Below are 15,581 nucleotides of genomic sequence, written 5' to 3' on the forward strand. Positions count from 1 at the left end.
TTCCAGCAATGTAGTAGGGTGCCACTTTTTCCCTTCGGTTAAACAAAGATAATGAAAACTTGGCTACTGAGAGCACATTCTTTGATTTATTTCTGCTGGATTGAATGAGTGGTGGAGTTGCTTAGAAAGATCTGGACATATGCATGTAAAACCTTTTTACAAAAGCTAATTTAATAACATTGTGTAGTGAAATAAGGGAATTTATACATAACAACATGTATTAAGAAACACAGATTAAAATATCCATCCTCCCCTACATTCTAGAATTAGAAATGTTGATACAAATTATGGTTAGGTAATTGACTGTAGAGAGTGAAGTATATTGCAAGAGGTAATTCATACAAATAATGTAATTAAGTAAATGCCAACTGCTTTATTGCAATGTCATTTTTTGTGTTTTTCATTAAAAATTATTAGCACTGATTTTTTCCCTTTGTTTCAGGTTTGTGGAAACACAATTAATTCCTCACTGTAAAGAAAAGAAAATTATGTGATAAATACTTTGCATCTAAAATAAAATCTGCCAGTTCCAAATTAGGTTTTTATCGTCAAAAATTTGTTGTCTTTTTTTATTTTGAAACTTTAACAACAACAAAAAAGTAAATTACAGCTGGCCCTTCTTACAATTGAGTAAATTTTCCAGTTAAATGCTGTATAATAGACTTCCAGTGTATTTTCAAGTAGTTTGAAATACCAGAGGGTGCTGATTATAAGCAGGAAGGAAATCCTTTTGAAGGGTTTTAGCATTTTAGTTGAGAAATGAAACAGGCATGGTTTTAATTGTTCTCTACATTTTGAAGGCATTATACAATGTCCAGTTCTTGTGAAACATCTACAGAAGGGTATTCCTATCACTGTTTCCAAAGATGGAACAAAAAAGAAAAGAGGTTGTCTGTGTATCCATCTTGTAAGTAGTTACTGTCATTTGTAATCTGAGTGAATCCATAAATCCAAAGAGCCGTAAGAAATTTGCCCAGGGCATTGGAGGTTGTCAGGATTAGGGCTGGCCTGACATTGCCAGCTTGGAGCTGAGCCCGTTCCACCTCACTGCCTTTGGTTGGTGCAGAATGAGGATTCTGCTCCTGATGTTGCTGACTTAAAAATTCCTCTAGAAGATAGATATTGTGAAATTCAGGCATGCCAGGTTGCCTTCCTTCCCCGTGTCTTCAGCCCTCCTCCCTATTCAGCTCCGAAGGGTTGATATTAAATCAGTTCCATTCCCATAGCATGTGCCCCAGTCCAAAGATGATGCCTAATGAACTTTTTTCCTGTGCCATGGGAAACAAATGCAAATGTGATGACCGCTGTCCCAAAACCGACATGAACAGAGAATTGCTCAGAGGTGTCCTTTTACAGCCACACTTCTGTGTATGAGAGCAGGCCCCAATACTGAACTACAGAATAATTGCTGATGCAGTGGAAGATGTGTGCCTGTTGAGATTCAAAGTATTTCTCTCATGAAAAGCGTAGAAGTATGATCTCATCACTGGAGGAGGATGTCTGAAGAGAAGTCAGAAATGTGAGAGGTGGCAGTCGAGGAGGCAGTTTGGCTCTGTAAATCTCAGTTGCTTTTTATCATTTTTGTCAAGAATTGTCAACAGAACTATACTATTTCAGTTTTCAATAGGTAAAGCTGCTTTTTGAATTACGTGTTTGCCTTAGAGGAACTTCATGGTTTTGTCTATTTTTTCTGACCTGGTTAGGTTTCATTCTATGGTGGTGTTATGATTATGCTTGAATTTGTATATTTAAGTTTTTTTTCATCCATAGAACTTCAAAATATGTTACACACTAAAGGAAACAAGCATACAAAATCAGACATTTTTCTTGCTTTGCCTGAGAGCCTGGACTTTCCACTTATTTAAACAGAAATACTGGTTTAATTGTGGGTTTAATTTACCTTTTTTTTTTTTTTTTTGAGTGGATTTACACTTAAATAAGCACTTAAGTATGTGAGCAGCTTTACACAGAGGGTCACTGTTGGGAACTGTTCGCACGAGTAAAGACACTTGTGGGATGAGGATTGAAATCCCTGGTACAAATAAACACAGTGTTTATGACTCTGCACTGCTTCTTAGTAATGTCAGTGGCTTCCTGACAGAGATAAGCACAGCTGGCAGGACTTCAGTGGTTAGGTAATAGAGCAGAAGCGTTGTGTTTAATCTGCTTGTGACTCTTGCTCTTCCTTGTGACGACATTCAGATAAATAGACACAGAACTCCACAGTGAAGCAGATGCAAATAGGGAAGTCATTTCACTGAATGCAAGATCTTAAACTGCTATAAATGGTTTTCCTCTCACTTTCAGAATTGTGAAACAGTCACAAATGTTTTGTGGTCTCATGTCATCAGAGAAGGGTTAATTGGCAGAACAAGATGTACTCTCCCTTACTTTTTAACTTGCACAAAGAAACTAGGAATAAAAAAAGAAAATAAATCCCCAAAGCAAGCATGAGTTTGGGATGTTGTGTTAGACTGAAACTGCTCAAGAGCCATGGAGATCTTTGTTTGGATTAGTTTCTGCATAACAGAGGAGTTACCAAGAAATCGGTTTACTCAGACATAAATTTGCAGAGTTGCAGAAATGGAAGCTGTAATGATGGCATCTGGTAGTGAAAATGAAGCATATCTGCAATGTCTTACTTTGTTCCTAGAGCTAAGGAAGAAACTCAGGTTGTCCTGTGAATCCGTCAATGGAGGACTCTGTATGATCATGTTATCATGTTTTGTTTGAGTGGAGAATGTCCCTTGTTGTGCTTAATTCTTTTACAACAGCTGCTAGTTTAACTTGATGCATACTTCTTTCAATAGAAAATAAAACTTTTGATCCACCTTAAAAAGCAGAGTTTAACAGTTATTTGCAAGCTGACCTTCTGTGATCAGGGATTCTGTCATTTACATGGCATTATATCCCTTGCATGTGTGTTGGGTTTTGCTGTGGGATTTTTGTGGTATTAAGGTCAGATACTCAAATGCAGCCTTAGGAAAAACATACCCATCTTGTCTGTGCCAATTTATCTAAGCAAATCAGAGTGTTGTTCCTCAAATTATTTATAGGAATCTACAAAAACCTATTTTTATGTGAGTGTGTGGAATGTCTACATTATAGGACTTTGTTTAAGGCCATTTTAAAGAATACTTTTCATAGAGTATGGGTTACAAAAATCTGAAAGAAAATACATCTCAATTGGGATAGCCAGATGTTGTATTTGAATTAATGGACTTAGGAAAAAAAAAAAGGCTTGTTTAACTTGGTATTCTTTCATTGAAGACAATGTATTGATTACAATCCAGTACATTTTGGTTCCCTTGCTTACACTTTTGTAACTCTTGTTTTGGCCTGGGTTGGTCTTTACTACTTGTGAATAGTTGATGACTTCTGGGTGAACTGTGGTATAATTATCAAAGATTTCAGCTGTGAAGCTTTTAAAAGTCTGACTTGATTTTTGCTCTCAGATTCCTGTGGTCTGTTGCTGACATATTTCAGCAGTGTTTCAAATAATGGCTTTTTTTGTGGTGTCATTTTTTCATGTTCTGACAAATATGCTGAAATGTAGCATAAAGATTTTTTTCTGAATTGCTGCAAAGTACTTTATTGGTATAGCAGGGTTTGGGGTTTGTTTTTGTTTGGTTGGGTTTTTTTGTTTTGTTTTGTTTTTTTTTCCCCAAGGATCACTTAATTGGAAAGCTATATGGCAACTATCTGAAATTTCAGGCAATGTTTTATATTCATTATTCTGTGACCCAAATCCATTCCTGTGCTCTGGTGTGGATGACTGGCAGTTCCTAATTTAATTTACCCGTATTCTTTCACAAATGAGAATAAACTTTGGATTTAATATATTCTTTTGTACTATAATATGTAATAAGTGTATTAAAGAACATAAGACATGAGAAAGATCATCAGATTCTAAAGCTCAGGAGAATTTGGAGCATTATTAGAGAAATGTAGAAAATGTTCATGGATGCTGTTTGCAGAAAACAAAATGAACAACCATTGCCCATCCTTCTTGCCACACTATCTATTATGAATTCAGACTCGAGGTGCTCTGTGCCACATCAGGTATTTTCCTCTGTGTATCAATTATGATCTGAATTTTTTCAAATTTCAGGTATTTAAAAAGCGTAATAGTGGAACATTTACTACAGTATTTCTTAGGAGAACACTCATTCCATTATGTGTGTGCTATTTAGCCACTTTTATACTCTTGAATCTTTTTTAATATCTGGTAATGAATCATGTGGAACTTGAAGACTGTCTGAGTAGCACTATTAACTGAAGTGTATACTAACCAAGGGTGAGGTTATTAACTAGTCCCTTTTATATATCTGTGGAGGGCTTAAGGATTCCTAGACCATGAATTTAGCTCAGAGGCTTTTGTTTGTTTGCTCTTTTTTGTTTGGTTCATTTCCATCATCTATCTTTCAAGCAAGAAAACTAGGGCATCAATTCGTTTTAGAAAGGGAATGTTGTTACTGGATTGGAAAACACCGTACGTGCCCTAGCCTTTTATCAGTTTCCTCAAGAACTCAAAAAAATTTTGTGATTATCTAGGTGGGTGAAGCAAAGGGCTTTTAAAATGAATGGATTAGAATGTGAATCTATAGAAGTTATTACATTTACTGACTTTTCTTCCAGTAACACCCTCTAATGTTGTCAGATGAAAAATATGGGTAGTCTGGTTTCCTCATTTCCAGTGTTTTAAAAATTGGATTTCTTTTGTACATTCTTGTCAGTAAAATCTATTTTCATGTTTGACTGTACCTGAGTCACCTAATAGATGTTATTCTGCAGTTCTATTTAGTTCATTGTAGATTCATCTTAAAACTGTGTGCGACTTGAATTTCATATCTGTGTTCAAATTTTTTCCTACTGCCTTTGTATTGAAATGTCACTGTGCAATTTTGTCTTAATATTTTGATGGCCTTGCTTATCACATAGTCAGGAAAGTTTGCAGACACTTCTAAGATTTTAAGCCAGAAAATACTTCATTGAGATATGACTGTATAACTGTAGACCTTTTTTTGTCAGTCACAGGGAGAGTGGCAGTTTTCTTATTGTACTTTTCAATCTTTGATACTGGCTCTGCCTTTTGAGGAAAGTTTTCTCTATGCTATCACTAGCATGCCCATACTTATAACTGGGTACAGTATAGAAAAATGTCAGCGTATGTGTTAACCACTCCTAACAGCAAACATGTCGGTTTTTAAATGTCCTGAGGCTGGAAAGAAACAATTACAGAAGGAAACCTGTTGCACCAATGTTACAGGGAAAAAGGTAGCAGTGCAAGGGCACAAAGCATGAGGTTGAGTGAGCATGTACAGAAAACAGACAAACTGGGTTAACAACCTTTGACACTGGCTGTTTAAAAATAGGAAAACAAAGTACAGAAATACCATGGCGCAGACAAGGCAGTAATATCCTCAAGGCAAGTAGCAGCATATGGAAGAGTAAAGGACACATAGTGAGGGGTAAATACATAGGAGATAGAAGGTGAAGGAAGAAAGGAGCAGTGGAAGTAGATGGCTTTTGCAGCAGGAAGAGCAGCAGAGCCCCCTGCATCAAGGAAAAAGAAAACTGTAGAGAAATTAGCAATTCACTTGTGGCTGGAAGTGGATTCAGGAGGAGAGAAGGTCCATGTGGCAGGGAAGGGGATGGCTGCAGGAGCCCCGGCACACTGGAAGGACCATAGCTCTATGTTGGTGCCTGAACTGAGGGTGTTTTTATTTAGTTAGTCTATTTGTTCAGTGATGGGAGTGAAAGGATGAGCAACTGTATCCACATCAGAATTCCTTATTAATTGTAAAAATAAGAAAATAGAGCATAGTTCACAGATTGTATTCTTTTCTAACACTCCAGTCTTGAAGCACGTCTCATTTTTATTGCGGGAAGCAGTAGGTCCCACTGGACAGTGGTGGTCCTGAGGCCATTGCTTCCTCTGCCCTTTAGAGTATGACCTTGGGCAGGTCATGGCACTGTTTTTGCCTCAGCTGCTTCTATGTGAAATGCAGATAATAGCAATGTCCAATATTGTAAAGCACCTTGAGAAATGCAGGAGCTATCTGTTCATTTTTGCCTAGCCGTGCTTTTTAATGGTTTAAATTGCCTGTTAGCTTCTTAAAGAAAGGTTGAATAAGGCATGGCATTAAAGTTTTCCTGGAGTCATTTGGAGGAACAATTAAGTAATTCTTTTATATAATGTGATTGCATATCCTGTGTAGTTTCTATTTTGTAAATATTAAAGATCTAAGTTCAAGTTGTTTCACGTCAACAAAGTGTAGAGTCTTGCAAACTCGCTACCTGGTCCACAGCAGAGGTGTCTCAGTGCAGGACCGGGGTAGCCGGATAGAGGGAAAGAAATGCAGAGACCTGACCCTGTGACGTAGTGAAGCACCTTTGCTTACAGTGGACTGTTTAGGGGAACAGCTTTAGCCCGGTGTTAATATTCATACACATCACAATTCAGGGAAAAAAAATCACGTTAGCTGGATCCGAAGAAATGTGAAAATTCATGGATTCTCCATATCAGGAGTAGATTAAGGAAAAATGAAACAGAGTATTGAGATTGAAGAAAGCAGAAATAGAGAATGAGATTGTTAACTAAACATCATGTGTACAGTAAGTTTCCTTAAGGCTATAGTTACCCAGTGATAATGCAAAGATGAAAACATCTCTTTCAGTCATTTGGGCATTTCTTCCTTGTACTGTAGTGCTGCCTGGAATTAAGGATTAGGTCTCTCTTGCTGTGGGCATTGTGTAAAGATCCAGTATGGTACTCACTGCCAAAACTGCTTGCAAACTTGGGGGATACAAATAATCACACACTGTTTTGAAATTCCATATGTAAATGGGTATCTGTTATGCCATTACAGCATCAGGTGGGAATGTGGTTACTAGCAATGTATTAAATGTTATAAATGTGTAGCTATTAGAGTAGCATGAGTTTTCCTGAGGCAGAAGTAGTGATATTTTCTTAATGAATCACTTTCTGAATGTGCAGGGAGTACATTGATCACTAGTCTCCTGCATCTTTTAGAGATGAATGCTGAAATCCTTGTCCTCATCTGAATAACAACAAATTTCATGTGCCATGTTCCTTGACACTTTGATTAGATTTTTTTAATATTTATAGACAGCAAGTTCAGAATACTCAGAATAATATATCAATTCTTTCTCTTTTTACAGAGAGAAACTAAAGGTCAGTTTCTCATAGATCACATCTGCAACTATTACAGCTTGCTGGAAAAAGACTATTTTGGCATTCGATATGTTGACCCTGAGAAGCAGAGGGTATGTATATGAACTCTGACTACATTTGCTTTTAAGTAATGCTGAATTGATTTTTTTTTCAATAAACAGGCAAGTTCTAATGCAAAGTTATGTATCTCTGCGGTTTTATTCTCTGGCCGTAATACATAGAGTTCCTAAAGTGACATTATTAAATTAATTTTCCCCTCAGTTCATGTATATAGTTTCAAGTAAATTGATGTATTCTGATTTGTGTAGTTCTCCTGGGCACTGAAGATAGAAAAGATCTATAGGCATGACTCAGAGATAGCACAGGGTAGCCCTAAGCTCTGGCAGTGCACTGGAATTTAGGATTTCTATTTTTCTATAGAGTATGCTTCTTGGAAGATGTAGGCAGGAATCCTATTAACATCTAAAAGCAGTCATTCTATTCCACTTTTCACAGGGCGCATGGACTTAGATACCTGTAATACACAAAATAGGTACGATTTGTCAAGTTGGGAGGGGGTTTCTTCAGGTTAGTTCTCCCTATGAGCATCTTTACATTTGTGCAATAATATTTACAGGCCTGTACTCTAGGCATTTGTGTGGACAGTGATTAGTTATCTCTCTTAGGTGGAAGGTGGTCCTGCAGGTTGTATTCTGTAGGTGATTTGCTGCTGCTACTCCCTGTTTGGTTTCAGATGATTATTACTGTTTAAGAGTAGGAAAGGATGGTCAACACAGGAAGCAGAAGTCCTCAGGTCATGAAATTGAGAACTGCTTCTTCACTGTGTGGTCCTGCTGGTCTCAAGGTTAAGACTTAGATATGACTTTAAATATCATGGGGGCATATACTGGCATTTAAACTCTGGAAATGTTCACCAGTTTGAAACTCATATGATTCAGGAGGAGAAAAACATTTTGCTGGGTATCTCTTGCTACAACCTAATAAGTTTTGTCAAAAATCACTGGAATTAGGACATCACCCTCTGCTCAAACTTATAGAATTGCAATAGCTTTGCAAAGCTGCAGCAGGTCATTTCCATTGCATTCTCCTTTTAAAATTAAAATAAATAGCAGAATACTTAGCAGTTACTATGGCCAGTGTACTTAACTCTTCACAATCATTAAAATTATAGAGGTGTTCACCTGGTTGGAATTGATAGGAGAAGTAGGTGGAGTGCTGCATTAGACTATAATTAGGTAGGACTTAATGAATACTTGCTTTTGTTGGCCCTTTCTCTGACAGTCACTGAAAAATTGCTATAGAAAAGTTGTTTTACTTAACAGCAATGAAGAGGTTCTTCTAGTAAAAACTTTAATTTTTTTTGGCAGAATACTTTAAAAAAGTGATGCTTCAGAAAAAACTCTAAAAATCCCATTGGAATGCCTGTTATATCATACCTTATGTGGTTCCCATGTTTGAAAGAGCTGTTAACTATATTGACAAATTTGCTGCAGTATCTTATTCTTGTTGGCTATACAGTTGTTCTTTTACATCTTGTAGTATAGCTAATTCTGTGTTTAGTTTATGGGACATTATAGATTACACTGAAGCTTAAGTTTTCTCTTGGTAAGTAGTAAAAGACAATCTGAGAAAACATTTATAGTCTTACCTAAAAAATCTTAGGTCTTCATTTCTTTTTATATCCAACAAGCAAGAACACTGTGGCCATCCTGTGTAGTAGGATGGCTCATATCAACTGGCTCAGTCTTCGGTGGGATTTAGTTAAGCAACCTTCTCAAGCTTACATTTTCCATACATGCATTTTTAAATGCTGATTTATAGTTACTCTCACATTTTTAAGCATATGGATAATTTCTCTAATTGGGTATTAGTTCTTGATTTTAAACTCTCTCATGAATTAGGACATGAATTATAAGGGACATTTCTTTATACCGACTTAAGTGCTCTGGATGATGAGTTGAAAGCAACATACATTTTTCTCTCAGGCTTATTACAATTCATCAAAATAAGCCATTTTTACATGCAGTGTCTTCTATTGTCCCTTCGTCCTGGTCTGTTCTGTTGGGTTTGTTTTATTCTTTTTTTTTTTTTTTAAGATTGCACTTCTAAATATTTATACATAAAATGCTTTCCCTCGGAGTGGATATTTCCTCTGCAACAAACCCTCTCTTAAGGACTAAACTTCAGACAAATATTATAATAAAGAAATACTGGGTTTATGTCATCTGGCTCTTTTGAATCTCTGATCTTGTTGAGGTTCACTTAACTGAGTCTTACCTCTGTATCAAATACAGATGCATGAATACCTCCCAGTCAGATGCAGGAAGACTGTGAAACTGTAATTACAATTATTCTCCAATCAGCAGAAGACTGTTCTGATCTTTTTCTGGTCTTAAAGAAGCGTACTAACCAATTATTTCCTAGTAGTATAACAAGCATGGGACTTTATGAGTAATTGTGCTGGGGCCCAGGCATTGTAGCTGGATGAATTTCATCAGTAAATGGCTCAGTAGAAAAATAGAGGAAATCATGATTTTGCAATGATTAGGTAGGTGATGGATCTTCCCACGGTTTTGTATTTTAGCAGTTGTGAGCTTAGCTGCCTGAAAGTCATGTTAACAAAACCCCCTGAGATTACAGGGGAGTAGTTGTTCAGGAATGTGGTTATAGAGATAAGCTGTAGCAAGTATAAGGTGTAGTGGGGTCACAGGAGGAATGCCACATTGTCATAGCCACCTTACAAGAAAGAGTACTTAGAGCTCTGTAGAAGAGATTTCCGAAGCTCCATGGAATTCTTGCGGGTCCCACCAAGGAAAAAGGGAGAGAGATTTCCTGCAGTACATTCTTAGAATTGGTCAGACATATTACAAAACAGAAGCAGTAGCTCAGTAAAGGTCTGTAGGTGGAATTCACCAAGAGCTTCTTTCTAAACTTAAATCTGGTGATTTGACTGAGAAAATTGCTTTGAAGGGAAGTGATAATTCATCCTAAACCAGTATAATAATGTGTGTGACAAAGTCCTTTGGTGCCCCGTAGGCAAATAAAGACGTGGGACAATGAATAAAATGAATATTGCTTGGTCTGGGTTTGGCAGTAAGCCACCGGCATGATGTGACATGATAAAAGAAGACACTTTGTTTGCCCCTTCTTAGGATTGTATTTTCAGGAAAGTATTAATGTCCTTACACCCTAATGAGACCTCAGCTATTCTGATCTAGATGTCTGCATTTAAGAAAGATAAATTTAACTGAATGAGGAGAAGGAGTATTAGAAAGATAAAGGAGAGCTTGTTTTTGAGACAATATTAAGAAGGGCATAACCCATTTAGTGCAGCAAAACAAAGGATAAGGATATGGTTAAAAGAATGGTAGAATATGGTAGAACGAAAAAGAAAGTTTAAGCAAGAGAGGTGGTTTCTTAATTAAGCCAACGAGAGCTGCAGCATCTGGAACAGCCATAATGGAGGCAATGGGGCAAAATTTTTAACTAGATTTGTAAAGAACTTTAAGAGAGATCTCTATAATTTTTTGGAAGGGGTTTATACTAAAAATTGACAGAGATAGAGACTAGGTACAATCTTCTGAAGTTTCTTTCAAAGAATATGTAAGAAAAGCTGAAACAAGAAAGCATAACCTTTTTTTAGGAGAGTTATTATTGATTCTGATGCAGGTAGCATACAATTCATGTTGCTTTGCCTGTTTTCTTGGACGTGTTGAATGCCTCTGTTGTAGTTTATATTCCACTGCATAGTCTCTGTCTTTGAACAGAAAGGACTCTATCTGTGGTTCCAAATGAAACTGCCAAAATCATGCATTTAATTCTGGCTTTTAGTGAATTATTCTTGATTGGCTCTTTGAATTGTTAAGCTATATGACATCATAGTATATTATTATATTGTATACACACATACATATATATATATATACATAAATAGTATGCAGAATTACTCCTGCTGGTGTTTAGTCTACCAGTGATGCTTGCCTCCCTTTTATTTGTATGTAATTTTTTGTGTGAAGGTTGCGGAGTTGCTCCAAAAGCTAATTTGTAGTCCTTTTGTTTTGTAATCTATTGAGGGAGTTCAAGCAGGCAAAAATACCAGCTTTAATTCATCCTAAATGTCTTCTTTCACACTATGCTAGCAAAATGTAGCATTTTGACTTTGGAGTGTTGAAACACTTGACTGAGTTTGAGAATTTAAAAAATCAACTGTTTCAATATTGCAGATGTTTCAAATGAAATGTTTCAATATTTGTGTTTAGAACATTCAGAACTTCTGACTTTGTGAAAAAGTAGATAATTGAGCTAATTGTCTTAGGCTGGAACAATAAATTTGAAATGTGGGAAAACTGTGATGAGAAACAGCTGTTAGTTTTATAGGTTATTTTTCAAGTAACTTTTAATGTATACTCTTTCCTCCCCCCAGCCCCCTTTTTTATAATAATCCTTTCCTTCTGCATAAGTAAACATGTGTGGATATTTTAGGCATACTTAAATTTTGTAAAATTTTCTATAGTTTTCCACTTTCTATTCCAGACCCAAAAAAGAAACTCTGGAAGACACTCTTAACAGAAGGCAACATGGTAGCTTTTTTAATATCTTTGGATATACAGGAGAGTAACAGTGCCAATGACCTCAAATTGAACTAGCAGTTAAAGACTCTAGGTACTACACCATATCTACTGTTTTATCTTCTAGCATCAGATTTGGATGTTCCTTTGGGGAAACGGTGCCTTAGGGTAGCTTCAAAAAAGCCAGGTTTGTACTAAAAGTATGCAGTAAATTGCAGTATGACATTTTATGCCTAATGGTACTATGCTGGGAACAAATGAGTTCCTAGTGTTCATATATTAACTGTTGAATTTTTTGCTTAGATTTCTGAGAAAACTAAATATATGGGATCACATTGTCTTTCTCCCTGACTCTCAACTGTAGTAACTTTTGAAGCCAGTTTTGGTCAAATTTGGCTGGGCATATAGGTCTCAAACATTAAGTTCCTGTAATGTTTCATAAAGATAAGCTGCCACATCAGTGGGTAAAACCTGATTATTCTTCTCACTGAGGGAAACACTGTAGGGCAAACCCACTCCATAGGGAATCTAGAGAAAGCTGACAGACATTTTAAGAACCCAGAAACTATCACTTGGAGCTTGTGTTTTTTTCAAAAAAAGTAGTTTCAAGCAGGAGACATACCTGGAGGAGGTGTTACTGATTCTGCTACTCAAGGTACTACCTATTGGTACATTTTTCATGTGCTAGATGATATATTGAGGCCAATTATCACACTCTTGCCCTTGAGGAAATGCAGCTAATTCTGTGCAAGATACCCTGGGTTGACTGAGCACCTTTTTTTGTGTGTTTTTAGGCTGGTAGGAGATGGGAATAGGATGATATAATGCAGCTACTGTTTTGCATCTCTCACTAGAGGGGATCCCTTGTTGAGAGAGGCCACTGGTATTGAGGGCAATGGAGGATGGGGCTGAAGGAAGATGGTAGTGTGGTGAAATTTATTCTTTAAGTCCCTTCAGGAGGGCATCTGAGCAGTGATTTAAAGTTGTAAATACTTGTTTCCTTTTTTTTTACCTCCAGTAGGCGGATTTGAGCACATGCTTGTGATTATGTTTTTGAATGTGAAAGTATAAGGTGGTAGTTAGCCAGAAATAACCTGGAGCTACCCAAGGGGTAGGTTGGAAGTGCTAGGTGTTATGAAAAAGCTTTGTAGAACCCTGAAGCAACTGTGAAGTCTCACCAGACTCTGTAGAAATGTTTGAGATGATAGTAATCACCCTGAAGCATTAAGATGCTTTGTCATTTGGATGTGCTGCAGGGTTGTCTGGGAACAGGACATCAGTGCAGTGGTTTTAGGTCTGTGCATGTATGCCTGGCCATATGAAAATAAAGCTTTCAAATCAGTGAAGCTGGTGTATGAATACACTCCCACCATGCAGCTTTATCTTTAATGGTGGCTGTGAGAATGCTAGGATTTTCTGACTTCCCCAGTGTCGTGGTTTAAGCCCAGCTGGCAACTAAGCACCACATAGCTGCTTGCTCACTGCTCCCCTGCCCTGGTGGGACAGGGAGGAGTACTGGAAGAAAAAGTAAAACCTCAAGGGCTGAGATAAGTACAGTTTAATAGGACAACACAAGGAGAGAAGAAGCAACAATAACAATAATACTAATAAAAGAACATATAAAGCGAGTGATGCACAACGCAATTGCTCACCACCCAGAACCTGATGCTCAGCCTGTTCCCAAGCTGCGATGCCTCCTCCCGCTGGCCAGCTCCCCCAGGTATATACTGAGCATGATGTCATATGTTATTTAATATCCCCTTGGCTAGTTCACGTCAGCTCCCAGCTTCTTCTGAAAATTAACTCTATCTCAGCCGAACCCAGGACATTATCCACCCCTTATTCTATACCATCTACGTCATGCCCAGATCCTACAGTTTCCAATTAATCACCACCACTTTCCCTGCCTTTGACATATGTGTGTATATATATATATATATATATACACACACACAGGTGTCATTCCCTTAGTCTTTGGGCCATCCCTCTAATGTGTCCACTGAGTTCATTTAATCCATGACTTTGGGACTCCATCTGTTTTAACAGTCTTTCAGGGTAGGAGAGATGGTGTGTGATGTTGGACTGTTGCATGCTGCATCCGGAGCTCGCAGATGGTGTGTTTGGTGTGGCCCATGCCAACAGTCTGCAGGTTGAAGATGTTGATCTTGAGAAAGTTTCTAGGTGCCAGTTGCTGTAGCCAGTTCAAGTTCCATCACTGCTGCACTTAGCTCAGTTTCATAGAAGTCCATCCTTCAGTGATTTGGGTGGTTCTCACTGTAATACCATTGATATAGCATATAGCAACTGTAGTAATGATGACATACACTAGCAGGGTTATTTAACAATTAACATCATACAACTTAATTCACTGGATATTCTGACCCAAAATCAAATCCCCTTGAGATACACATCAAACTTCCCTATCCTTCTTCATCACCCACCAAATGCACCCAGGTCCTTGAGCAAAAGCAATCCCACAGATGGGTTTGCCTTTGCCCAAGGCAGGACTAACCCAGACTGTCTTCCCTAACATACTCTTCATGCACACTAAGGGGTCTTTATCCCCTTCTATAGTATGTGTAAGTTTTGATTGGGCAGGGCCAGGTCAATAGGTAGACCTCTAGTTCTTAATTAAGCAGGTGGGTTTTGCCAAATGTGTATCCCAATGTTTGAAGGTCCCACCCCCCATTGCTCTCAATGTAGTTTTTAGCAGTCCATTGTATTGTTTGATTTTCTCAGAGGCTGGTGCATGATAGGGAATGTGATATACCCATCAATGCCATGCTCTTTGGCCCAGCTGTCTATGAGGTTGTTTCAGAAATGAGTCTCATTGTCTGACTTAATTCTTTCTGGGGAGCCATGTCACCATAAGACTTCTTTTTCAAGGCCCAGGATAGTGTTCCAGGCGGTGGCGTGGGGCACAGGATATGTTTCCAGACATCTGGTGGTTGCTTCCACCATTGTAAGCACATGGTGCTTGCCTTGGCGAGCTTGTGGGAGTGTGATATAGCCAATCTGCCAGACCTCCCCATATTTATATTTCAGCCATCGTCCTCCATACCACAGGGGCTTCAACCATTTCGCTTGCTTGATTGCAGCACATGTTACAAATTCATGGATAACCTGTGCGATAGTGTCCATGGTCAAGTCCAACCTTTGATCACGAGCCCATCTATATGTTGCATCTCTTCTTTGATGGCCTGAGGTCATGGGCCCACTGAGCTATAATTGTCAGACCAGATCCACCTAAGCCACTTCAATCTTAGAAGCCTGATTCACCTGCTGGTTGTTTTGATGTTCTTCAGTGGCTCTACTCTTAGATGTGTGGGCATCTATGTGACGTACTTTTACAACCACATGGTCTAGTTGGGCAGCAATATCTTGCCGCAATGGGGCAACCCAGATGGGTTTGCCTCTGTGCTACCAGTTGCTCTGCTTCCATTGCTGCAACTACCCCCACAGGGCATTTACCACTGTCCATGAGTCTAGAGATAGTGCACTGGCCACTTTTCTCAGTCAGCATTATCTAAAGCCATCTGGAATGCTTTCACCTCTGCAAACTGACTTGATTCACCTTCTCCTTCAGCAGTTTCTGCAACTCGTCGTACAGGACTCCATACAGTAGCCTTCCACCTCTGATGCTTTCCCACAATGCGACAGGACCCATCAGTGAGCAGGGCATATTGCCTCTCATTTTCTGGCAGTTTATTATACAGTCAGGCCTCTTCAGCCCATGTCACCTCCTCCTCTGGTGACATTTCAAAATCTTTGCCTTCTGGCCAGTCTGTGATCACTTCTAAAATTCATGGGAAACT

At 38.3% G+C, this 15,581-nt stretch overlaps 1 protein-coding gene across 6 annotated transcripts in view; it reads left to right on the plus strand.

Moving 5' to 3' along the window:
• Positions 1–15,581, plus strand: part of FRMD3 (FERM domain containing 3) — a 152,727-nt gene that overhangs the window by 58,213 nt on the left and 78,933 nt on the right. For 5 of the 6 annotated variants that reach the window (XM_030004863.1, XM_030004864.1, XM_041120969.1 and 2 more), the window contains one exon: positions 7,186–7,290. The exons of the other annotated variant lie outside the window; for it this stretch is intronic. In XM_030004863.1, the coding sequence (XP_029860723.1) occupies positions 7,186–7,290 (105 nt within the window). The remainder of the gene's footprint in view (positions 1–7,185; positions 7,291–15,581) is intronic. 6 annotated transcript variants of the gene reach the window in all.

This window comes from Aquila chrysaetos, chromosome Z (assembly GCF_900496995.4).
Source record: "Aquila chrysaetos chrysaetos chromosome Z, bAquChr1.4, whole genome shotgun sequence".
NCBI classification, from domain to species: Eukaryota; Metazoa; Chordata; class Aves; order Accipitriformes; family Accipitridae; genus Aquila; species Aquila chrysaetos.